Source organism: Oncorhynchus keta, chromosome 18 (assembly GCF_023373465.1).
Source record: "Oncorhynchus keta strain PuntledgeMale-10-30-2019 chromosome 18, Oket_V2, whole genome shotgun sequence".
Lineage (NCBI taxonomy): Eukaryota > Metazoa > Chordata > Actinopteri > Salmoniformes > Salmonidae > Oncorhynchus > Oncorhynchus keta.
This window is the reverse complement of record NC_068438.1, coordinates 28125802-28152801: the sequence shown is the minus strand read 5'-3', so window position 1 is coordinate 28152801 and position 27000 is coordinate 28125802. Positions and strand designations below refer to the sequence as shown.

The following is a 27000-nucleotide window of genomic DNA, read 5'->3' as shown; positions in this document are numbered from 1 at the left end:
TATCTGGCGCAAACCCAGCACCTCTCATCACCCCAAGAACCATATCCCCACAGTGAAGCATGGTGGTTGTAGCATCATGCAGTGGGGATGTTTTTCATCAGCAGGGACTGGGAAACTGGTCAGATTTGAAGGAATGATGGTTCTAAATACAGGGAAAGTTTTGAGGGGAAACCTTTTTCAGTCTTCAAGAGATTTGAGACTGTTATGGAGGTTCACCTTCCAGCAGGACAATGACCCTAAGCATACTGCTTAAGCAACACTTTAGTGGTTTAATATCTTGGAATGGCCTAGTCAAAGCCCAGACCTCAATCCAATTGAGAATCTGTGATATGACTTAAAGATTGCTGTACGCCAGGGGAACCCATCCAACTTGAAGGAGCTGAAGCAGTTTTGCCCCAGTGGTTAGATGTGCCAAGCTTATAGAGACATAACCCAAGAGACTTGAGGCTGTAATTGCTGCAAAAGGTGGCTCTACAAAGTATTGACTTTGCGGGGGTGAATAGTTATGCATGCTCAAGTTCTGTTTGTCTTATTTATTGTTTGTTTAACACACAAAAATATTTGGCATCTTAAAAGTGGTAGGCATGTTGTATAAATCAATTAATACAAACCCCTCCAAAATCCAGTTTAATTCCAGGTTGTAAGGAAAAATGCCAAGGGGGTGAATACTTTTGCAAGCCACTGTATATAAACATTTATATTTATACATACAAATGTGCACAAACTTAAGTCTTTGTTTTTATGCTTGTGTGTGAGTGTAAATGATTTAACTCCCTGTCCTCTTGTTTCTCCAGGATGCTCTGCTGGACACAGTGCGCAGGTCCAGAGTTCACTTTGTCCACTGCCTACTGCCCAAGGCAGATGCTGTGGGGGTGGGTGGGGAGCCGCGCGTGGCCCACGGAGAAAGCTGCGACTCAGGCCTCATGCAGCTGGATGTGGGCCTTCTGAGGGCTCAGCTCCGTGGATCGAAGATTATTGACGCGCTGCGCATCTACAGGCAAGGTAGGACTGGACACCACACAAGTCAAGCTGAGTCATAGGAGGGACACCACACAAGTCAAGCTGAGTCATGGGAGGGACATTTCCCCCCTTAATTCTTCTTATTGAATTGTATAATTAACCTCTTGCTCCTACCTGACACGCAGGCGTCCCATCTAGACATCTGGAAATGCAAATGCGCTACGCTAAATGCTAATAGTACTAGTTAAAACTCAAACGTTCACTAAAATACACATGCAGGGTATTGAATTAAAGCTACACTCGTTGTGAATCCAGGCAACAAGTCAAATTTTTAAAATGCTTTTCGGCGAAAGCATGAGAAGCTATTATCTGATAGCATGTAACACCCCAAAAGACCCGCAGGGGACGTAAACAAAATAATTAGCATAGTCGTCGCTACACAAACCGCACAAATAAAATATAAAACATTCATTACCTTTGACCATCTTCTTTGTTGGCACTCCTAGATGTCCCATAATCACTATTGGGTCTTTTTTTCGATTAAATCGGTCCATATATAGCCTAGATATCGATCTATGAAGACTGTGTGATAAACGGAAAAAAATAGCGTCTTATAACGTAACGTCATTTTTTAAAATTAAAAAAGTCGACGATAAACTTTCACAAAACACTTCGAAATACTTTTGTAATGCAACTTTAGGTATTAGTACACGTTAATAAGCGACCAAATTGATCACGAGGCGATGTATATTCTTGAGCTGTCCGTCTGGAAATAATGTCCGGGTAAATCTCAACCAAAATATCCGGTCGGAGACCGGAAGAAATGGCTTGTCTCTTCTTCGTTTGACCAAGAAACAAAGCCTAGGCAAATGACAAGACTGTTGACATCGTGTGGAAGCTGTAGGTATTGCAACCTCAGCCCCATTTATTGTGGTTCGCCTTTATCAATGGGTTGAAGTGGCGGATGGATATATATTTCCATTTTCAGTGATCAGATTTTCCTGCGCTTTTCGATGAAACGCACGTTCTGTTATAGTCACAGCCGTGATTTAACCAGTTTTATAAACGTCTGAGTGTTTTCTATCCACACATACTAATCATATGCATATACTATATTCCTGGCATGAGCAGCAGGGCGCTGAAATGTTGCGCGATTTTTAACAGAATGTTCGAAAAAGTAGGGGGTAGGAGTAACAGGTTAATCAAAATTATTAAATAAATGTTGACCTTGTGCTGTCTTTTCCAAAAAGGTTACCCTGATCACATGGTGTTCTCTGAATTCCGTCGCCGATTCGATGTGTTGGCACCCCACCTGACCAAAAAGCACGGGCGCCACTACATCGTCACAGACGAGAAGCGGGTGAGTGTCGAGACGTTCCCTCCACCTCGTAAACGAGTGATAATATAAAAGCCTCCCTCTCTTCTCCCTCCCTCCCCCCTCCTAGATCTGCTCTTGTGTGTAATTAATTATGATTACACTGGTTGGCAGCATATGGCTGGTGTACTGATTATTTACGTGCAGCACAGAGAGCTCTCTCGCTCTCTCTAACTCTGTCCTCCCCTTCATCTCTTCTTCCGCTCTCTCTGTCTTCAGTACCAACTGTATAGTGTAATAGTTAAAAAGCTATTAACCTACCCTACCTACTCAGACGTGTGGTTAAAATTTATGAGTCTAGCAAAAAGAAATCTGATGTAGAAATATGTTAATTATTAACCGATGTAGCTGGAGTTGAAGAAATGGAATAGACAGTATCTTGGCTGTTATTTTCATTGTTGTGTAAGGAGGTTGTGTTTTTGAAGTAGGGCAGTTAAAGAGGTCCACTGTCACAGCTAAAACATACAGTGAGCTATGGAAGAGTTAAAGAGGAAACCAGACTCCTTGGAGACGTGCAAAGGAAGAATAGCCTGCTCTGAAATAATGAATGGACAAAAAGGTACTTCATTCTCTGAGGATAGATAAACCAAGAGGGAGAGAGGGAGTTATAGAGAACTCAAACAAAGCGCCCTTTCTCAGAGTTGGAAGCCTGTCTGTCACTTCCTCTTAGTTTGGGCTGTATGGCTGTGTTACTGTAGCTGTTTTACTGTTGCTGTGTTACTGTGGCTGTAGTGACTTCATCCTCCACTGTTTACCTACCAGACCCAGTACTCTTGCTGTGATCATCTTTGTCAAAAGTCCTTTAAGTAACTGTCCACTTTTAAAAGTAAGTATTCTTTTAGCTCAAACCCAAATAATGTGGTTGACTCATCCTATAATCGTATTTGTTTCCAAACCATAAATAAAATAAATACTTTAAAAAAACGCCTCATACAGGGTGTTTAACAAATGCTTGCCATTTCCTCTGAGAGGATGTCATTCTCCTGATGAGGATAAGCTGGTCAATCAGTGGGCTACTCATATGAATACTTTTAATGACCAGTATACACCCACATCATTCTGTTGTTGGGAGGAGAACACAGAAAAACTGCTTTTTAACATACTTTATTACAATTTTTTGGAAGAAACTATTTCACTCATTATAGTTCATTCTAGGTCATATTTGATTGAATTCTGGAAACACTGGACAGTTACTTTAAAACAGCTAATTCAGTTCAACTCCCTCCCTCGAGGCTACAGCTGTCTTCCAACTTAACTTTGTACTCAAACGTTAAAGACCCTCCGCCTCTCCAGAGATTTAGATACAGTACACAGTCCATATTTAGACTTCTGTCACAGTAGTGACCTGAATCAAATCAAATTTTATTTGTCACATTCGCCTATATACAACAGGTGTAGATCTTACCGTGAAATGCTTACTTACTAGCCCTTAACCTACAATGCAGTTAAGAAAATATAATTAAGAAAATATTTACTAAATAAACTAAAGTAAAAAATTGATTTAAAAAAGTAACAATAAAATAACAATAACGAGGCTATATACAGGGGGTACTGGTACTAAGTCAGTGTGCAGGGGTACAGGTTAGTCAAGGTAATTTGTACATGTAAGTAGGGGTAAAGTGACTATGCATAGATAATAAACCGTTAGTAGCAGCAGTGTAAAAACAGAGACAGGGAGGTTACAGATAGCTTGCTTGGTGCCTTAGCTGTAGCTTTGTTCACTGGTTGTTTTGGTCTGCAGTCTCCTGCTGGATAGGCTGATGTTAGGGGAGCGTGCCTGTTGCTATGACGCTATGTGCAGTCCTTTGGGGCGACGACAGAGGGGAGCTGACTTTACCAAAGCACTGTCTGTCTGTTTGTCCGTTCTCTTCATTGATCTGTCTGTCTGTCCATCTGTTTGTTTCAGGCTGTGGAGGAGCTGTTGGAGTCTCTGGACTTGGAGAAGAGCAGTTACCACATGGGCCTGAGCAGGGTAAGACACACACACACAGACAGGCAGGCAGGCAGGCAGGCAGGCAGGCAGGCAGGCAGGCAGACAGACAGACAGACAGACAGACAGACAGACAGACAGACAGACAGACAGACAGACAGACAGACAGACAGACAGACAGACAGACAGACAGACAGACAGACAGACAGACAGACAGACAGACACTGCATCTCAAAAGACACATTATCTATGTCTCAAAACTTAAGAGAACTTACATTAGGAGAGAATATGTAGACTAATAATGAACTATGTATAAACCATTAGTAAATGCTTCGCAAAAGTGTTATGGCAAGTGACGCTGACAATACGTGTGAAGGCTTAGCACAGTCTAAATCAGGCCCAATGTGTTCTATCTCTGCCTGGGAGCAGTGATTAAAAAAAGTACCCAATTTTCATACTTGAGTAAAAGTACAGATTAAAAGAAAGCTTTACTTTACTTAAAAGAAAATGACTCAAGTAACAGTGAACGTCACCCAGTAAAATACTACTTGAGTAAAGGTCAAAAAGTATTTGTTTTTAAATGTACTTAAGTATCAAATGTATAAATCATTTAAAAATGTCTTATATTAAGCAAACTAGACCACACGATTTTATTGCTTTTTAAATTTACAGATCGCCAGGGGCACAGATCAACACTCAGACACAATTTACAGACTAAGCATTTGTGTTCAGATGTTCTATTGATAGGGGCTGTAACTGTAATGAACTGCGTCTGTTGTTTGAAGAGAGTCAGACCGAAATGCAGCGTGTAGGTTACTCATGACTTTTAATGAAGAAAATGCGGTACATGAAATAACTGAAGAAGAAAACAACAAACGAGTGAAACTAATTACAGCCTATCTGGTGACTAACACAGAGACAGGTACAATCACCCACGAAATACAACGCGCACTCAGGCTGCCTAAATACGGTTCCCAATCCGAGACAACGAGAATCAGCTGACTCCAATTAGGAATCGCCTCAGGCAGCCAAGCCTAACTAGACACACCCCTAATAATACACACTCCCAATTAATACAAACCCCAATACGAAATACAACATATAAACCCATGTCACACCCTGGCCTACCCAAACATATAACAAAAACACAAGATACAATGACCAAGGCGTGACAGAAACGAGTGCTCTGAGAGTTGGGAAGCAAGTTCAGGAAGTGAGTTTTTTAATAAATAAACGTAACATAATACAAAACAAGAAAACACAAACATGACACAGAAACAGAATCAATAATGCCTGGGGAAGGAACCAAAGGGAGTGACATACAGTGCCTTGAAAAGTATTCATCCCCCTTGGCATTTTTCCTATTTTATTGCATTACAGCCTGTACTTTAAGTAGATTTTTATACGGGTTTAATGTAATGGGCATACACAAAGTAGTCCAAATTGGTGAAGTGAAATGAAAAAGAATACTTGTTTCAAAAAATAAAAACTTAAAAAAAACGGAAAAGTGGTGCGTGCATATGTATTCACCCCTTTGCTATGAAGCCCCTAAATAAGATCTGGTGCAACCAATTACCTTCAGAAGTCACATAATTTGTTAAATAAAGTCCACCTGTGTCCATTCTAAGTGTCACATGATCTCAGTACATATACACCTGTTCTGAAAGGCCCCAGAGTGCAACACCACTAAGCAAGAGGCACCACCAAGCGAGCGGCACCATGAAGACCAAGGGGCTCTCCAAACAGGTCAGGGACAAAGTTGTGGAGAAGTACAGATCAGGGTTGGGTTATAAAAAAATATCAGAAACTTTGAACATCCCACGGAGCACCATTTAAATCCATTATTACATCTTTTAAAGAGTTTGGAACCACAACAAATCTGCCAAGAGAGGACCACCCACCAAAACTCACAGACCAGGCAAGAAGGGCATTAATCAGAGAGGCAACAAAGAGACCAAAGATAACACTGAAGGAACTGCAAAGCTCCACAGTAGAGATTGGAGTATCTGTCCATAGGACCACTTTAAGCCGTACACTCCACCGAGCTGGGCTTTATGGAAGAGTGGCTAGAAAAAAGCCATTTGGTGTTCGCCAAAAGGCATGTGGGAGACTCCCCAAATATATGGAAGAAGGTGCTCTGGTCCGATGAGACTAAAATGTAGCTTTTTGGCCATCAAGGAAAATGCTATGTCTGGTGCAAACCCAACACCTCTCATCACCCCGAGAACAACATCCCCACAGTAAAGCATGGTGGTGGCAGCATCATGCTGTGGGGATGTTTTTCATCAGCAGGGACTGGGAAACTGGTCAGAATTGAAGGAATGATGGATGGTGCTAAATACAGGGAAATTATTGAGGGAAACCTGTTTGTCTCCTAGAGATTTGAGACTGGTATGGAGGTTCACCTTCCAGCAGGACAATGACCCTAAGCATGCTGCTAAAGCAACACTCAAGTGGTTTAAGGGGAAACATTTAAATGTCTTGGAATGGCCTAGTCAAAGCCCAGACCTCAATCCAATTGAGAATCTGTGGTATAACTTAAAGATTGCTGTACACCAGCAGAACCCTTCCAACTTGAAGGAGCTGGAGCAGTTTTAAATTGAAGAATGGGCAAAAATCCCAGTGTCTAGATGTGCCAAGCTAATAGAGACATACCCCAAGAGACTTGCAGCTGTAATTGCTGCAAAGGGTGACTCTACAAAGTATTGACTTTGGGGGTGTGAATAGTTACTGTATGTAGTTTTCAGTATTTTGTGTTATTTCTTGTTTGTTTCAAAATAAAACATATTTTGTATCTTCAAAAGTGGTACAGTAGGCATGTTGTGTAAATCAAATGATACAACCCCCCCGCCCCCCTAAAAATATATATTTTAATTCCAGGTTGTAAGGCAACAAAATAGGAAAAATGCCAAGAGGGGGGTGAATACTTTCGCAAGCCACTGTATATAGGGAAGGTAATCAGGGAAGTGATGGAGTCCAGGTGAGTCTGACACGCAGGTGCGCGTAATGATGATGACATGTGTGCTCCATAACGAGCAGCCTGGTGACCTTGAGGCCAGAGAGGGAACACACGTGATAAGTGCGACAATTTTCCTGTCCTGCTAAGCATTCATAATGTAATGAGTACTTTTGGGTGTCAGGAAAAATGTAAGAAGTAAAAAGTACATTATTTTATTTAGGAATGTACAGTAGTGGAGTAAAAGTTGTCAAAAATATAAATAGTTAAGTACAGATAACCCAAAAATCTAGGACTTAAAAGTATTTTTACTGAAGTACTTTACACCACTGCCTGGTGTACCATCTGTTTACCCAGCATGCCCTTCTCACTGGAATCATGGGTCCTCTGCTGTGGCGCTGGTTCCTGGCTGGGTCCCTGGGCTGGCAGCCTTTGTCTGTTAGTTGGCGGTTGGCGACACTGGGAGACAATTACCCCCCAATTCCCTCCTGTTGCTCCCTGTAGCCATTGATTTTGGCATGCGATAGCTCTCTTTGTTTGTGGCGCTTCGTCGTGACACGCCGATAACCATCCACAAACACCAATCAGCACAGTAAGAGTCAAACCTTTCAGATGCAAAAGAGAAAATCCAAAGTAAAAGAGCCTGATAAATAGCTAATTAGCATAGGAGGCTTTTTCTGAATGTCTCCGGAATAGAGGACAGTGAGAAGTATTGTTCTGAAGTAAACAGTAGGAAAAGGGTGTTTAGAGAAGTTTGACATTGGCTGTGTGTGTGTGTGTGTGTGTGTGTGCGTTCCTTCCCATCTCTCATCATGCTGAGAAAAATGGACGACTGACAAAACAATAAGCCCCAAATGACCTCAGCCGACCTTTAGAGTTTCATTCAGAGACAAAGAGGTCCAATATGTTCCCCATGTTCCTTCGCCCACGCTGACAGTCATTGCTATGCAGAAGGTCATCCTGCTAGGGGGGAAGGCCTGTGTGACGGGGCCTTTTACTGTGACACATCACACATCCCATTGGCGTTTCTCAGCGGTTGCATCACTTGCGGGTCGTGATGGTGGGCGGGAAAGTCACAGGCTGGAGAGTATTCTCTCAGCTCCTCATCATGATGCGATAGTGTGTCTGTGTTCTACTCAATCTACTGCATCGGGAATAGGGAAATGGGGATGACTAGTCAGTTGTACAACTGAATGCATTCAACCGAAATGTGTCTTCCGCATTTAACCCAACCCCTCTGAATCAGAGGGGTGCGGGGGGCTCCCTTAATCGACATCCACATCTTCGGCGCCCGGGGAACAGTGGGTAAACTGCCTTGCTTAGGGGCAGAATGACAGATTTTTACCTTGTCAGCTCGGGGATTTCAATCCAGCAACCTTCCAGTTACTGGCCCCACACAGGCTACCTGCCGCCCGTACAGTGTATGTTAACAGAATGCCCATACAGTGTATGAAAAGTCCTCTACGCCTGACAATAGAGGTATCAAACTCAAGCCGATGTGCTATTCTCTGGAGGTGAAGACATCCCTCTGCAGTTGCATGCGTTGCCCTACGGCAGAGAAGTGTGGGTGTGTTGGTGCTGTGTGTTTTTACCGTGCCCAGCCCACTCCCTTCATGTGATATTTGCTTGGCTGTACACACACTTCCCTAAGAGCTCTGAGCTTTGATTGTCTGTGCAGGGTAGTGTTTTCTCTCCTCCTGTGCCTCTGATAGAGGATAATAGGTGGTTAAGGACCCTGGAGTACTGTGATAGATCAATCCTGATGCATCATGATGAAATTGCTGCATAACACCACCACAGCTCTTATCTTCAGGAGCCGCTTGGTGAAATCTGAACAAAACACTCTATGGACTAAACACAGTGCCTATGACTAACTGGAGATGATGGCTAAATCCAAGAGAAGTTTCACCATAAACTTTCCCTGTCGTTTTAGAGTTTCCCCAGAAACTTCCTGTCTTTGTTAGTTTACTTTCTGTAGCCGTGGCAGCCGCATATGTTGGTAACACAAAGGATTTTAATGAGGATTTTGTGAAGTTAAGCATAGCTCTCCCGCGAACACTATTAGCATGCTAATGCAATTAGGCAGCATTCAAAGAGTTTCATGAGCCCTCAGCTCTGGCCTGAGAAACTGTAGGGAAGTCCACCAGCAGCTCCCCACCCAATCTCCCAGAGCAGATCAGAGAATGGAAATGACTAAAGTGTTTGAGGTAATCCAACTCAATTAAACGTCCGCACTGTTAACACCATTGAAATGCAAAGTAAAAGCAGGACATGATGTAGTTGATATGCAATCCCTGAATCCCTGATGTATGGTTGCAGATTTTTAGTCGGATTCCAACTCGACAACGTTGAATCATGTAAAAACAAATTAATGTAATTTTTCATTTGTAAGCCACAATGACCCCAAATGAAAAAGTTTACTATACTTCTATTCCATAGTATTGTGCAACCTTGCACACACACATATGCTCCATGTCCGAGCATTAGTGTCCTGATTAATCAGCATCTAACTGTATATCTCTCTCCAGGTGTTCTTCAGAGCTGGGACCCTGGCCAAACTGGAGGAGCAGAGGGACGTCCAGACCAGACGCAACATCACCATGTTCCAGGCTGCCTGCAGAGGATACCTGGCCAGACAGGCCTTCAAGAAGAGGAAGGTGAGTGAGCGCTCTCAACCCGGGCAAGTAATCCTTACCAACCCAAAGCCCAGCTCAGATTAGATGACAAAAGGAGCAAAACTGACTATAGATCAGTAAAACTGACCGTTTCTTGCCGCTCGATCACGTCACACAGTGCAGGTAGCTAATGCCTACACTCAAAGCCGATGCTGAAGAGCTGTGTATCCTCCTGCTTCTCTGGGACCCCCACATTCCCTGAATCACCACACCAGAACAAACACACAATTCTCAAAGTAATTGTCAATAAAAGCCTTTGACACTTATGAAATGCTTGATATATACTTCATTATTTTATAGTAACATCTGACAAAAATATCTAAAGACACTGAAGCAGCAAACTTTGTGGAAATTAATATTTGTGTCATTCTCAAAACTTTTGGCCGTGAGTTTCACGTTTGGGGAAGATAATTTTCACAATAAATATGTGCCATTATAATAAAAGCATTACATGCATAATTGCGTTTCCGGTCACTTTGGATAATCGTGTTTTCCGCTAATGGAATATTTGCGCTTATAGGCTACTACCATGTACGCATTGCTGCGCATATGTGAAGAAATAGCCTAGTAGTTTATCAACATTTTAAGCTAAACATTCTGATGTGTTGCATCAGCCACATTGCATATAAAAGGTTTGTATTCATTTGGGATCTATCGCAACCCACAACTGTCCCAGACTGTTTGGAATATTTATTTATTACACAGAATAGAATAGGTTGACTTTCGTACAGTGGGGGATAGTAGATTGACATAGGCTAGTGCTTTTGCTGTTCTTTCTGCCTACTCATCTTGTTGGCTGACGGAAAAATATCTTACATATGCACCTCGGAATTGTATAAGGACGTTCGCAGTTGCATCCCCGATGTGTCTGTCTTAACTTGTAGCCTGTGAGAAAGACCCTGTGACGGAGAGCCATGTGAGTGAGAGGTGCTTCGGATTGCGCAGCACACTCAGAGAGAAGGGCACAACGTAGCACTCTGGGCCGCAAAAGGCATGGATTTTTTTAGGGTGCATTACGGCCACAAAGGGGATGCCGCCGTGAAATTCGAGGCATTATCAGGTGCTTGTTAAATTGTGAATGAGAGACTATTGGAGTGTGTACAGCCTGCGCAAAAAAACAAAAATAACAGAGCTCATGTCTTTCAAGCAACTTTTTTGAAATCATCATTAGTCGTATCATGCAGCCTTACAATGTATTAAAAATGAAAACATATAGCCCAACGTTTGTAGAACAACTAAAGTTACATTAATAACTCTACATTAAGCATATAGGATATGTTCACTCCCTTATCGTTTGGAGAAAATATTCATATTTTATTCAGGTTTTTTCCATTTTTATTCAGCTTTGTTCAATTTTATTCTTCATACAATAAAATAATGTAAAAATAATGCCACAGAATTATAAGCCAATCTTGTCTGCTATATGAACTGGTGTAGCCCACAACCATTTGGCATAGCCACATCAGCCCCTGTACCCTGCATTCCCAAAAATCTTTCTGTCAAAGCAAGTTCTTGGTGGCTGGCACAGTGGAGTGGTGGGGGCAACTGGAGGGGGTAAACAGTGGGACTGGTCTTTCTACAGGGTGTGATTATTATTGTAGACGCCTGTCATAATCCCTGCTCCAGTCATGAGGGGGAGGTCTGGGACTGGAGAGAGGCAGGGGCAGGGCTGTGTGGGTATGTATGCGTGTGTGTGTGTTTGGCGGATGACAACAGTCCACCCTGCATGCGCCACCACGCCAGAGTGATCAAGAAGACCAGGAATATAACACCCTCCACTGAATGACTGGATCCACTGGTGGGGATCTGTTCAGCTCTGTGTGTTGTGTGTGTGTTGTGTGTGTGTGTTGTGTGTGCGTGTGTGTGCGTGTGCGTGTGTGTGTGTCTGTGTGTGTGTGTGTGTGTGTGTGCTTGTCTATGTGTGTGTTGTCTCTGTGTTTGTCTGAGTGTGTGAGGGAGAGACAGTGGTTAGCATGTGTGAACTAACATAGACCTGTGTATGAGTATGCAATGTGTACGTGTGTGGCAGTAGCCTACATGTGAGTCTTGGATTGTCTATGTGTGTTTGGAGAGATTGGGATTCGACCACTGTGTCTTCCCTGCCATCCCCATCTCTGGTAGTTATTGGGCTCAAGGTTGCTGTCTGTAAATTGCTTTTCAAGGACAGTGGGCTTATCTTCATTGCTCTGCCTCCTGTGAAGGAGTCCTGCCGGTTTCATTTGATTGCTGCCTCTCTTTGTAAGTTGTTTACCTTGATTGTTTGTTTTGATTTAGGATTAGGATATTGATAGTTTGCATTGTTGGAGACGTGTTTAGTTGTAGTTGTAAACGTCTCCACTATGAGTGACTGTCATTCCTCACAGTGTGGCTGGCTGAGGGTCAGTCAGGACTGGAGAGTTTTGTGTAATGTTGGGAGGTAGAGGTCTTCATGGGTTCAAAAAGTTGGACCTGTTCCGAAATGGACCTGGGGCTTTCACACCTTGACCCGATATGCTTAAATATATTTTTTAAATATAGAGACCCCTTCCGGACAGACCCGAGGACAACTAGACCCGTTCCATATAGACCTGGTCTGGATCCGAGTGAGGGATACTTTATTAACCGGAGCTGATAAAATGTGAGAGGAGGGGAAAGAGAGTAGCCGCTCTAGCAGGCGGGGAGGAGGGAGGGGAAAGAGAGTAGCCGTTCTAGCAGGCGGGGAGGAGGGAGGGAAAGAGAGTAGCCGATCTAGCAGGCGGGGAGGAGGGAGGGAAAGAGAGTAGCCGCTCTAGCAGGCGGGGAGGAGGGGGAAAGAGAGTAGCCGATCTAGCAGGCGGGGAGGAGGGAGGGAAAGAGAGTAGCCGCTCTAGCAGGCGGGGAGGAGGGAGGGAAAGAGAGTAGCCGCTCTAGCAGGCGAGGAGGAGGGAGGGAAAGAGAGTAGCCGCTCTAGCATGCGGGGAGGAGGGAGGGAAAGAGACTAGCCGCTCTAGCAGGCGGGGAGGAGGGAGGGAAAGAGAGTAGCCACTCTAGCAGGCGGGGAGGAGGGAGGGGAAAGAGACTAGCCGCTCTAGCAGGCGGGGAGGAGGGAGGGAAAGAGAGTAGCCACTCTAGCAGGCGGGGAGGAGGGAGGGGAAAGAGACTAGCCGCTCTAGCAGGCGGGGAGGAGGGAGGGAAAGAGAGTAGCCACTCTAGCAGGCGGGGAGGAGGGAGGGAGGGAAAGAGAGACTGCGCATTAAAGTAGACCTATAGCTGCCATAGCTAGGTTATTTATCATGAAATATGTTTACTTAGTACCTGTCTTGACTACATCAAACCGGGCGAAGCAAGTTAAGCTAGCTATGCTAATTGAGGCTACAGTACATGTGCTTTCCCATCCTACAGTTACAAATAACAACGCCATTCAGAATATTAATTAGCAGCCTACCTGTTGGCTTTTGGTCGTTGTAGCCTATCCTTCTTCTTTAACTTTTAATTCCGTCATTTTAATTTAATCTTTCATTGATTAGATATCTTCTAACTTTTGCTATGCGGAGGCTCTATGACTGTAGCCTATTGCTGCTTTGATGACCTATGATTGGCCAACAACAAGCTACACGCGCCATGCACCACTCGTGATAAGCAAGAGCAGCAGGATAAAGTAAAGAAGTCTCTCTCTGCTGCAGCAGTCACATTCAGATCTGTACGGGCCCTTCTGGACAAGTCCGAGACCGCTGACAATCATGTCACTTCTGACCCAGACGCTTTACATTATTTAGAATTCTGGATCCAGACCTGCTACGGTCCCAGATTGGGTCTTGGGTATTCTCAGGTATGAAGACCCCTACTGCGAGGCCCAGGGGGCAGGAGGGGAACAATATCACAACTTATTGGCTCTAGAACACTTATCAGAAGGCTTTTGTGAGCCAAAGCTCTGCTTTACAATGTGTTTATGTGTACAGTACCCTACCCTCCAGCAGTTATGAAAGGTACATTACCAGTCAAAAGTTTGGACACACCTACTCTAAAGTACAAGGCATTCTGCAGCGATATGATCTCCAATCTGGTTTGCGCTTAGTGGGACTATTATTTGTTTTTCAACAGGATAATGACCCAACACACCTCCAGGCTGTGTAAGGGCTATCAGCCAATCTCAACCCAATTGAGATGGTTTGGGATGAGTTGGACCGCAGAGTGAAGGAAAATCAGCCAACAAGTGCTCAGAATATGTGGAAACTACTTCAAGACTGTTGGAAAGCATTCCAGAAGCTGGTTGAGAGAATTCCAAGAGTGTGCAAAGATTCCATATGTGCTATTTCATAGTTTTGATGTCTTCACTATTATTCTACAATATAGAAAATAGTAAAAATGAAAGAAAAACCCTTGAATGAGTAGGTGTGTCCAGATGTTGGACTGGTTACGTTTAGTTCAATGTGTTTTCATTTTGATCATCTGATTCTCAGGAAGTTGAGACAGAAAGAGTAAGTTGAATATTGTTTTATTTAAAGTTGAACTCAATGATTAAGTATCTATTTACACACACGGTGAAGACTTTGCACCATTCCAACTAAGAAGCCATGGCATGTTCAAGAGGAAAATGTGTGTTGAGGTGGTACTGGTGAATATCTGAGGCTTGTGTCGTATCGAGGTAAGCTGGTTTGATATTTACAGGAAAATGTTCTCCAGCATTGAACAGCTAAGCATGCAGACGCGCATTTGATTACAAGGCAGTGCAGGGTGTTACACTTGAACTTTTGGCCTATATTTCTCAGACACAAGACATGACCATGCAAGTGTTAACTTCCTCGTCTGAACACTGACATCCCCTCTGCCAAAAAATATATATTAGTTTGTTTCTCTCTCTGTCTGTTTGATTGCTCCGGGGGGCTCCTCACACCTTGAAGTCCTCCCAGCCTGAGCCAAACCCTCACAGGGATTTTGTTTTCAAAGCGCTTTGAGGGAGAAAGAGAGGGAGAGAAAGAGGCGGAGAAAGCATGAGAGAAAAGCGCGAGGGAAAGAGTGACGCTGCTCGGAAACGGTGCTTCACCATGGGGGAATAGATGAATAGAAGGGATCCGGCATGGCGTTTGAAGCCCACAGCCTGCTCTCTCTTTGACATTTTGTGGAATGAACTAGCGACGGCATGGCTAAGCAGAACATGGGTGATTCCTCCGTCAAACAGTCGGCCCATAGTGTCTAATTAAATCGTTGCCTTAAGACAAAGCTTCTTCCCCGACTGGGAACAAGTGTGTGTCAGAGCATGCATCCGTTACATCTATAGCCCTGTGTGCTCAGCAAAGGCCATGTTGCTGCACAGACACTCAAAACGATCTCTGTAAAAGGGGAGGCAAAAGTCTGAGTAAAAAGGGAGAGTGAGACGAAGAGAAAGGAATACATTCTGTTCCTGTGTCTCTCTAAGACCATCAATACCTGTTTGACACACACTGATCCTATTTCTAAACAAAGGCTGCAATATCCAAGTCTAAATCCCTCTAGTGGTGTAGATGAGCTCTCTGTATGGCTGAGTAACAGAAAGATCAACACTGACATTTTCAATGGGACCCCCCCCTTATTGAGTCTACACAGAATTTGTTAAACTTGTTTAGGTCTAAGCATGACAAACAAACTTTGGAGGGCATAACCTGTATGCCTGTTCAGTCAGTGACTAGGATGGCTAAGAGGCATTTAGGTGCTCTCATGGCGTGACAAATACGTATCGTGTTTTGTCATGGCAACCCCATTGGATGCGGTTGCATTGTGCTGCTCTAATTGGGTTGCCAGATAATGGGTGGTTTATTGGAGATACCCATGTAGCGGGAGCATGTAGCTCCTCCTAATGCCTTTTTAACAGGCTGCCAAAGTGGTATTGATGTTTGATTTGAATTCTCTGAAGAGCTTTTCTCAGCTCTTAAACCCAGAAGATCTTTGGAATGTCTTGATTCTAGCTCGCCCAAATTGTCACACTTGATGCAAGTGCCCGTTAATGTGCCAGTAGAAAATGACCCTAAGCAATGGCATTTTTTATTTTCTTTATCAAAAGTTACATATTTGATACTTATTTGTGATGCATATTTATATCCATGTCAAAGAACTTGAAGAATCCTACACACACAGGTTCCTTCGTTGTAAGAACCCTCTGCTCCTCTGCGTGCGTTTCAGATCCAGGACCTGGCTATCCGCTGCATCCAGAAGAACATCAAGAAGAACAAGGGAGTGAAGGGCTGGGCCTGGTGGAAGGTGTTCACCACAGTACGCCCCCTTATAGAGGTCCAGCTCACAGAGGAGCAGATACGTGGCAAAGATGTGAGTACACAAACTATACACACCCTCCATCTACTGTTGATCAGGGGTGTAGTCATTACGCCAAACAGGGATGGAAACTAGCGTTTATATTGGGCAGGTTCAGCAAACAGGGATGGACCTAACTGAATCTGTCCAATAGAAATGCTAGTTTTCATTGCAAAACGGAATATTTTGCAACTGTTTGGAGTAATGATTACACCCCTGCATTTGATTCCCTCCCCCTGCTTTATAGACTATACAGATTTAGCTCCCTCTAATACTGTAATACGTTTTCCCTCTTCCCCCTCCCTCTCTGTCTATCTGTTCCCAGGAGGAGATCCAGCAGCTGAAAGGGAGGCTGGAGAAGGTGGAGAAGGAGAGGAACGAGCTGAGACTCAACAGTGACCGCCTGGAGAGCCGGGTACACACACACACACACACACAAACACACACACACACACGCACACACACACTGCGCTGCAGACTAATATAAAAAGACATTGTACCAGCAGCTCTGTCTCTATAAATAAAGGATGAACAGATGAAGGTTGTAAGTATGTCATGAAGTTGAACTGTATTGCACTATATGCATAAGACCGGGTGCATGTGTAACCCTCTTGCTAATTGCGATTGTGTGTATGCCAGATCACAGAGCTGTCGTCGGAGCTGGCAGACGAGAGGAACACAGGAGACTCGGCCTCTCAGCTGCTGGAGTCTGAGACCTCAGAGAGACTGAGACTGGAGAAAGACATGAAGGACCTGCAGGTGAACACTGCCAAGGAGAAATTACACATCCTTAACTGTTGTAGGATGTACACAATTATTTCATTCAACCCATTATTTGAACCAGATAGGTAAATGGAAAACCGATTCTGATTTGCAATAACGACCTTGCCAGTTCTGTTGGCTGAAACGTAATGGTGTAATCAGATTGTTGACCCTGCCTTCCCCAGCCTTTAGTTTTCTATTTGACATTTGACATGATGTTTTTTTTCCGGGTGTTCCAACTAGCTGGGATAGATTTTTCCACTGACTGTTCAGATTGCACATGCTGATGGGCTGGGCTGGGTACAAATGACCTCGCTTCTAGAAATGAGCGATTGTGTCATTTAGAGGAAGTGTGTGTGTGAGAGCAATGTGAGGCCTATCTGTCAGTATTTCTATCTCTGTCTTGGTATAATGTGTTTGTGTATTAATGCATGGCCTGTGGTTCTCTCCCCAGACTAAGTTTGACTCGATGAAGAAGTCTATGGACTCTATGGAGATGGAGGTGATGGAGACCAGACTCCTCAGAGCCTCCGAGCTCAACGGAGAGATGGACGACGACGACACAGGTCAGCGGCACACATACTTGCTTGTTTTACTATCCTTGTGGGGACCAAAACATTTATTTCCATTCAAAATCCTATTTTCCCTAACCCTAAACATAACCCTTAACCGAACCTTAACCCCAAACCCCTAAAACTAAACCTAACTCCTAAATCTAACTCCTAACCCAACCTTAATTCTAACCCTAATTGCAACCCTAAACCTAACCCCTAAGCCTAAAATAGCCTTTTTGCTTGTGGGGACTGGTAAAATGACCCCACTTGTCTGAATTTTGCTTGTTGTACTATCCTTGTGAGGAATCACAAGGATAGTAAAACCAAACCACACACACTGTTGCCATGGTGACAACTTAACACCATGAAAACCAGCACACAAAGGTAGACCCCAAGATCAGGATGGAAGTAGGCTGTTTCTGGTTGGTGGAATCAAGCTGACCACCCTGTAGACTGATGTGGCTGCCTGAAATCAATGAGGAGACAAAAGGTTTGTAAGACATGGCGTAGAAATTGATTATAAAAGACAGCAGGCGTCCTCAAATTATATTCGACTGCATACCGAACAGACTTCCAGCTAGACTGCGAAAGCAGTCTTTGTTTGGCTATTCTGAATGTAGAATAGATTTTGTGTCAGTGTTTTGTTTTTAATGTTCAACACCCACATTTTAAGTGGAATAGACAACCCTGTTTAAGAGACACTACATGACCAAAAGTATATGTGGACACCTGCTCGTCGAACATCTCATTCCAAAATCATGGACATTAATATGGAGTTGGTCCCCCCATTGCTGCTATAACAGCCTCCACTCTTCTGGGAAGGCTTTCCACTAGATGTTGGAACATTGCTGGCATACCTGGCATCTGCCAAACCCAGATTCATTTGTCGGACTGCCAGATGGTGAAACGTGATTCATCACTCTAGAGAACGCATTTCCACTGCTCCAGTGTCCAATGGAGGTGAGCTTTACACCACTCCAGCCAATGCTTGGCATTGCACATGGTGATCTTAGGGTTGTGTGCTGCTGCTGGGCCATGGAAACCCATTTCATGAATCTCCCAACGAACAGTTCTTGTGCTGATGTTGCTTCCAGAGGCAGTTTGGAACTCGGTAGTGAGTGTTGCAACCGAGGACAGACTATTTTTACTCACTTCAACACTCGGCTGTCACATTCTGTGAGCTTGTATGGCTGTATGACGGTGCCACGTTAAGTCAATGAGCTCTTCAGTACGGGCCATTCTACTGCCAATGTTTGTCTATGGAGATTGCATGGCGGTGTGCTCGATTTTATACACCTTTCAGCAACGGGTGTGGCTGAAGTAGCCGAATCCACTCATTTCAAGGGGTGTCACATACTTTAGTACATACTGTACATGTACATGCCATAACAGTACTGTACCGACTCTAATATGGCTTCAATACAGCTTGATACATTACCTCCTGACTAATGCAAACCCCTTCCATGGTCTAACAGACTTCCTTTCAAACTAGCTATTCAATTTCAACTTAGTTCTATTTGAAGACATATTGAATGCAGTGGAGGTTGCTGAGGGGAGGACAGCTCATAATAATGGCTGGAACAGAGTGGATGGAAACCATGTGTTTGATACCATTCTGCTCCAGCCATTACCACGAGCCCGTCCTTCCCAATTAAGGTGGCCACCAACCTCCTGTGATTGAATTGTGAACTGGTGTGGTTCTTGTAGTGCTGTCCATGACCTGTCTGCTAACTGAGCTGTATCATGTTGTGTCTGTTAGGGGGAGAGTGGAGACTGAAGTATGAGAGAGCCATCAGAGAGATCGAGTTCACCAAGAAGAGGCTCCAGCAGGAGTTTGATGACAAGCTGGAGATTGAGCAGCAAAACAAACGACAGCTGGAGAGGAGGGTAAGGCAGCATCGGACACACACTTCTGACGGCTGGAGAGGAGGGTAAGGCAGCATCGGACACACACTTCTGACAGCTGGAGAGGAGGGTAAGGCAGCATCGGACACACACTTCTGACAGCTGGAGAGGAGGGTAAGGCAGCATCGGACACACACTTCTGACAGCTGGGGAGGAGGGTAAGGCAGCGTAGGACATACACACTTCTGACAGCTGGAGAGGAGGGTAAGGCAGCATCGGACACACACTTCTGACAGCTGGAGAGGAGGGTAAGGCAGCGTAGGACACACACTTCTGACAGCTGGAGAGGAGGGTAAGGCAGCGTAGGACACACACTTCTGACAGCTGGGGAGGAGGGTAAAGGCAGCGTAGGACACACACACTTCTGACAGCTGGGGAGAAGGGTAAGGCAGCGTAGGACACACACACTTCTGACAGCTGGAGAGGAGGGTAAGGCAGCATCGGACACACACTTCTGACAGCTGGGGAGGAGGGTAAGGCAGCGTAGGACACACACACTTCTGACAGCTGGAGAGGAGGGTAAGGCAGCATCGGACACACACTTCTGACAGCTGGAGAGGAGGGTAAGGCAGCATCGGACACACACTTCTGACAGCTGGGGAGGAGGGTAAGGCAGCGTAGGACATACACACTTCTGACAGCTGGAGAGGAGGGTAAGGCAGCATCGGACACACACTTCTGACAGCTGGAGAGGAGGGTAAGGCAGCGTAGGACACACACACTTCTGACAGCTGGAGAGGAGGGTAAGGCAGCATCGGACACACACTTCTGACAGCTGGAGAGGAGGGTAAGGCAGCGTAGGACACACACTTCTGACAGCTGGGGAGGAGGGTAAAGGCAGCGTAGGACACACACACTTCTGACAGCTGGGGAGAAGGGTAAGGCAGCGTAGGACACACACACTTCTGACAGCTGGAGAGGAGGGTAAGGCAGCATCGGACACACACTTCTGACAGCTGGGGAGGAGGGTAAGGCAGCGTAGGACACACACACTTCTGACAGCTGGAGAGGAGGGTAAGGCAGCATCAGACACACACTTCTGACAGCTGGGGAGGAGGGTAAGGCAGCATCGGACACACACTTCTGACAGCTGGAGAGGAGGGTAAGGCAGCGTAGGACACACACACTTCTGACAGCTGGAGAGGAGGGTAAGGCAGCATCGGACACACACTTCTGACAGCTGGGGAGGAGGGTAAGGCAGCGTAGGACACACACACTTCTGACAGCTGGAGAGGAGGGTAAGGCAGCATCGGACACACACTTCTGACAGCTGGGGAGGAGGGTAAGGCAGCGTAGGACACACACACTTCTGACAGCTGGGGAGGAGGGTAAGGCAGCGTAGGACACACACACTTCTGACAGCTGGGGAGGAGGGTAAGGCAGCATCGGACACACACTTCTGACAGCTGGAGAGGAGGGTAAGGCAGCATCGGACACACACTTCTGACAACTGGAGAGGGGGGTAAGGCAGCATCGGACACACACTTCTGACAGCTGGGGAGGAGGGTAAGGCAGCGTAGGACATACACTTCTGACAGCTGGGGAGGAGGGTAAAGGCAGCATCGGACACACACTTCTGACAGCTGGAGAGGGGGGTAAGGCAGCATCGGACACACACTTCTGACAGCTGGGGAGGAGGGTAAGGCGGCATCGGACACACACAGTTCTAACTCAACCTCCCCCTGCTTACACACACGTTAGGATTTACACCTACCTCATTTACACACGCACACAGGCTAAAATACTTCTCATATCCTTCATTCCTTCCTGAGTTGTCAAGATGTAGTTGACTACTGCTCTTGGTGGGTCTGTCTGTCTCTCTCTCTTTCCTTTTCTCTCACCTGCCCAGCAATGAGGAAAGGAATCTGCCCATCCCTGTTTTTGTCCATCTCTGTCTGGCTTTTCTTTCTGTCTTTTTCTCAGCCCCTTTCTCTGTTTTTGACAACTCCTCTGAGCTTTCTCATAAAACGTCAAATAAAGCTTTACACTCCCTGAGCGCTCACTCAGTGAGACGTAAAAGGAGCAGTGAAGCAATAAGTAGTCTTTTCTTTCTCTCACCTGGTCGGCCACTCAAACAGACAGCTTGACAGAAGCTAACAGACGCTTTGACCTATTTCATGCCTCTGTAACATTTAAAATCATTTTTTCAAAATAAGCAATCTCTCTCTCTATCTCCCTCCGTCCCCCTCCAGCTAAGTGACCTCCAGGCAGACAGTGAAGAGGTGCAGCGTACGGCCCAGCAGCTGAAGAAGAAGTGTCAGAGATTGACGGCTGAGCTACAGGACACCAAGCTACACCTGGAAGGCCAGCAGAGCCGCAACCATGACCTGGAGAAGAAACAGAGGAAGTGAGTTCAGTTCACACCGCACACACTCTGTAGGGCGACAAACACACATGTGCACACAGACCATAGAAATAGATAGAGGACTATAGTACTCAAAAGTCTGTTTTAGCATGGGCAGCGCCATTAAGGACTTTCACCATTTTGAAGTAATCAACTGCGTAGGACTTCCAATGGGTTAAGAAATGATCACATAATTCCATCCAGGTCATCAGGAGGGATCAGCCAATGAATTAAACTTGTGAGGAAACATTCCTTAACTGCAGTTGGCAGTAAATCGCCAACCCTGGATTTATACCTGTTCAAACAACACACTCCAGGTGGCAGTATGCGCCCTTTCAGTTTGTTTACCAACTCCGTAGAAGAAAAAGAAAATGGTCTACTTCAAAATGAAGATGTCCTGAATGGCGCTGCCTGTGCTTTCCTTAACGCCATAATAGGACAAATGCAATGATGCAATGTCTATCTGAGTCTATGATACAGACACACTCACCTACACACAGGTGTGCGTCACACATACACACATACAGTACGTTCAGATCTGCAACTACAGCCTGATATTACTCATACACTCACCCTCACTGTGACCTGAAGAAGAAACCCGAGCTCACTACCTTAGATCTTCACTGTAACTTTAAATATTTTAAAGTCCTGGGTAAAACACCACAGTACTCTCTCAATCTCTCTCTCTCCCCTGTTCTCTCTCTCTGTCTGTCTGTATGTCTGTCTGTCTCTCTCGCTCTCACTCTCGCTCTCTCTTTGTTTCTTTCTCTCGCTCTCCCTGTGGTAATGGTCACTGAGTGATGTCACACTGAAGCAGAGTAGGGGAGATATAATTTAGCAATAAGGCCCGAGGAGGTGTGATATATGGTCAATATACCAAGGCTAAGGGCTGTTCTTAAGCATGATGGAAAGTGGAGTGACTAGATACAGCCCTTAGCCGTGGTATATTGGCCATATATCACAAACCCCTGAGGTGCCTTATTGCTATTAAACTGGTTTCCAACGTAATTAGAACGGTAAAAAAAGCATTTTTTTGCCATACCCTTGGTATATGGTCTGATATATCACTGCTGTCATCATTCAGGGCTCAAAACACCCAGTTTATAATACAAATTAATCTATGAGATCAGTAAAGTCTAGGAAACTTACTGGGATGCCGCAACCACACTGCAAATGTTTGGTGTGCGTATGTGTACACACTTTGCTTCCAGCCTGCTGACCAGAGACTTTTTCACCATGGACGTCTCCTGGAACTCAGGGGGGAGAAACATATACACACACATACAGACACACTGTGTGGTCTCTAAACGTCGCTGTGCTGGTTAGAGGCCCCTGCTGTCTAACCCCTTTAGTTCACTAAGTAAACAGAATGACAAACACTCCCCCCGTGCGAGTATGTTGTTCTATGTCGATAGGAGACTCACGGCAGGGTGTGTGTCTAGCCAGACAGGGCATTAACATGTCTGTGTGTGTGTCAGGTTTGACTCGGAGCAGAACCTGTCTCAGGAGGAGGTTCAGAGGGAGAAGAATATTAGAGAGATGCTGAGCAGAGAGAAGGACATGCTGACTGGAGAGGTGTTTAGCCTACGACAGCAACTGCAGGTACTGTACTCTACTGGCCTATTCAAATACTATTTGAAGTCTTTCAAGTACTTTGAGTATTTGAGTCTTCCCGAAGTCTCAGGTGACAGACTTTTTGTGACTATTCTAGTGGCTCCATGGCAAGCTCAATCAAGCACAGCTATGAATTTTTTTTTTTTTAATGATTGTGTGTGTATGCACCTATAGGACATGGATATGTGTGTTTAGGATGTTTTCACACATAGTCCTCTTTAAAATAACTGATCTCAGTCTTCTTTAAAGTGAACTCTGGGGTAAAATAACTCAGTTCTCTTTGTATTCACACTGCCCTTGCCTTTTGATGAGGACTCAACTCTTTTGCCAGTTCACTTCACCTGTTTTGTGGTCTGTGTCCTCTTTGCATTCACATTGTTATGTTTAGAAAGGAACCAAGATCTTTTTCCAACATTCACTCAATACACTCTGGGTTTTTACAAAGTGCAGGACAAGCCCTTCCATCAGATTGTGTTATCGGACAGCTAGATATTCCTACATACATTTTGGAAGCTAATAGATTGTATTTAGTTAAAGATGAGACATAATAATTGTAATCAGAAGATACTATTAACATGTCAATATTATTGGTCAGAGAATAAATAGCAGAATAACTGCAGGTTAAATAATGCAGCAATTGAAAATTGTACACCCAATGTCGACTACTGCCCCTTTAAGAGCTAGAATTAATTTTGTCCCCAATGTGATTCTCATCAAATACACTACATTGCCAAAGGTATGTGGACACCCCTTGAAATGAGTGGATTCTCCTATTTTAGCCACACCCATTGCTGACAGGTGTATAAAATTGAGCACACAGCCATGCAATATCCATAGACAAACATTGGCAGTAGAATTGCCCGTACTGAAGAGCTCAGTGACTTTCAACGAAGCACCGTCATAGGATGCCACTTTTCCAACAAGTTAGTTTGTCAAATGTATGCCCTGCTAGACCTGCCTCGTTGAACTATAAGCACTGTTATTGTGAAGTGGAAACATCTAGAAGCAACAACGGCTCAGCCACCATTGGCCACGCAAGCTCCCAGAACGGGACCACCAAGTGCTGAAGCGCCTAAACATTGTCTGTCCTCAGTTGCAACACTCACTGCTGAGTTCCAAACTGTCTCTGGAAGCAACATCAGCACAAGAACTGTTCGTTGGGAGCTTCATGAATTGAGTTTCCATAGCCGAGCATCCGCACAAAAGCCTAAGCTCGCAATACCAAGCATTGGCTGGAGTGGTGTAAAGCTCACCGACATTGGACTCTGGAGCAGTGGAAACACGTTCTCTAGAGTGATGAATCACGCTTCACCATCTGGCAGTCCGATGAATCTGGGTTTGGTGGATGCCAGGAGAATGCTACCTGCCCGAGTGCATAGTGCCAACTGTAAAGTTTGGTGGAGGAGGAATAATGGTCTGGGGCTGTTTTGCATTATTCGGGCTAGGCCCCTTAGTTCCAGTGAATTTAAATATTAGCGTTACAGCATACAATTAATTACATTCTAGATGACTCTGTGGTTCCAACTTTGTCGCAACAGTTTGGGGAAGGCCTTTCTTGTTTCAGCATGACAATGCCCCCCATGCACAAAGTGAGGTCCATTGAGAAATGGTTTGCTGAGATCGGTGTGGAAGAATTTGACTGGCCTGCACTGACCTCAACCCCATCAAACATCTTGGAACCTATAGGACAAGGACCTGGAGATGTGTGTCTCCTCTCTCCCTATAGGACGAGGAAAAGTGTGTTTTAATGTGTATCTCCTCTCTCCCTATAGGACAAGGACCTGGAGATTTGTGTCTCCTCTCTCCCTATAGGACAAGGACCTGGAGATGTGTGTCTCCTCTCTCCCTATAGGACGAGGACCTGGAGATGTGTGTTTTAATGTGTATCTCCTCTCTCCCTATAGGACAAGGACCTGGAGATGTGTGTTTTAATGTGTATCTCCTCTCTCCCTATAGGACAAGGACCTGGAGATGTGTGTTTTAATGTGTATGTCCTCTCTCCCTATAGGACAAGGACCTGGAGATGTGTGTTTTAATGTGTATGTCCTCTCTCCCTATAGGACAAGGGCCTGGAGATGTGTGTTTTAATGTGTCTCCTCTCTCCCTATAGGACAAGGACCTGGAGATGTGTGTCTCCTCTCTCCCTATAGGACAAGGACCTGGAGATGTGTGTTTTAATGTGTATCTCCTCTCTCCCTATAGGACAAGTACCTGGAGATGTGTGTCTCCTCTCTCCCTATAGGACAAGGGCCTGGAGATGTGTGTTTTAATGTGTATGTCCTCTCTCCCTATAGGACAAGGACCTGGAGATATGTGTGTTTTAATGTGTATGTCCTCTCTCCCTATAGAACAAGGACCTGGAGATGTGTGTTTTAATGTGTATGTCCTCTCTCCCTATAGGACAAGGACCTGGAGATGTGTGCGCAGAATGTGAAGTTAGAACAGCTGGAGGCGGAGCTGCTGGACCTGTCGTCCCAGGAGACCAAGGATGAGGCGTCGCTGTCCAAAGTGAAGAAGACGATGCGTGACCTGGAGGCCAAGGTCAAAGACCAGGAAGAGGAGCTGGATGAACAGGCCGGAACTATACAGATGCTGGAGCAGGTACAGAGTTATATATACACACAGAGACCCACACACTTGAACACACACATGCAGACGCGCGCACACACACTCTACTGAGGATGACACTCATACTCTGTCTTTGTGTTGTGCAGGCTAAGCTGCGTCTGGAGATGGAGACAGAGAGACTGCGCCAGACACACTCCAAGGAGATTGAGAGTAAAGATGAGGAGGTGGAGGAGATCAGACAGTCCTGCAGTAAGAAGGTACTGCACACACCGGCAGCACACACCGGCAACCTTATATGACTAAAGGCAAATGATTAGTTGTGACAATGTGTGACTTTAGTCGCCACAAATAGCTGGTTTCGTCACCAAAGCACAAACATAAACGATGACTTATGTAAACACGTCTCTTTCAGTTGGATCACATTTCCTAGGTCATGTATATTGTGTTCCTGTGTTGTCAGCTGAAGCAGATAGAAGTCCAGCTGGAGGAGGAGTATAATGACAAACAGAAGGTCCTACGTGAGAGGAGAGAATTGGAGACCAAGCTGCTGTCTGCCCAGGACCAGGTACTGTCAGACACCCCACTACCAGTCCACCTTGGACAGTCTTTACCCAGACTAGTTATATGTCCAGTGGTTGTCAACCCTCCTACTGGATAGTTACAGATTATGCAGGCTTTTGTTGGTACTGTGATTAGTGTGTGGTGTAATATGTTGAGCGTGTCGTAATCTGGTTGTGTTGCTGCTGTCCCCAGGTGAACCCCAGAGACGTGGAGACAGAGAAGAGGCTGAGGAAGGATCTGAAGCGCACCAAGGCCCTGCTGGCCGACGCCCAGATCATGCTGGACCACATGAAGAACAACGCCCCCAGCAAGAGAGAGATTGCCCAGCTCAAAAACCAGGTAGGTACGACCCCTAGCACCCTCGCCCAGTGATACACCATGGAGATACTGACACGCCGCGGAGATACTGACACGCCACGGAGATACTGACACACCACGGAGATACTGACACACCACGGAGATACTGACACACCACAGAGATACTGACACACCACGGAGATACTGACACACCACGGAGATACTGACACACCACGGAGATACTGACACGCCACGG

General features: G+C 45.1%; 1 protein-coding gene across 15 annotated transcripts in view; it reads left to right on the top strand.

The window, feature by feature from the left end:
• Window positions 1-27000, top strand: part of LOC118370744 (unconventional myosin-XVIIIa-like) — a 176896-nt gene that overhangs the window by 124762 nt on the left and 25134 nt on the right. For all 15 annotated transcript variants that reach the window (XM_052467795.1, XM_052467796.1, XM_052467785.1 and 12 more), the window contains 15 exons: window positions 795-1002; window positions 2211-2320; window positions 4242-4307; window positions 9750-9878; window positions 16011-16154; window positions 16465-16554; window positions 16779-16898; window positions 17356-17467; window positions 19215-19342; window positions 21553-21707; window positions 23183-23306; window positions 25719-25919; window positions 26033-26143; window positions 26347-26451; window positions 26640-26786. In XM_052467795.1, the coding sequence (XP_052323755.1) occupies window positions 795-1002; window positions 2211-2320; window positions 4242-4307; window positions 9750-9878; window positions 16011-16154; window positions 16465-16554; window positions 16779-16898; window positions 17356-17467; window positions 19215-19342; window positions 21553-21707; window positions 23183-23306; window positions 25719-25919; window positions 26033-26143; window positions 26347-26451; window positions 26640-26786 (1950 nt within the window). The remainder of the gene's footprint in view (window positions 1-794; window positions 1003-2210; window positions 2321-4241; window positions 4308-9749; window positions 9879-16010; window positions 16155-16464; window positions 16555-16778; window positions 16899-17355; window positions 17468-19214; window positions 19343-21552; window positions 21708-23182; window positions 23307-25718; window positions 25920-26032; window positions 26144-26346; window positions 26452-26639; window positions 26787-27000) is intronic.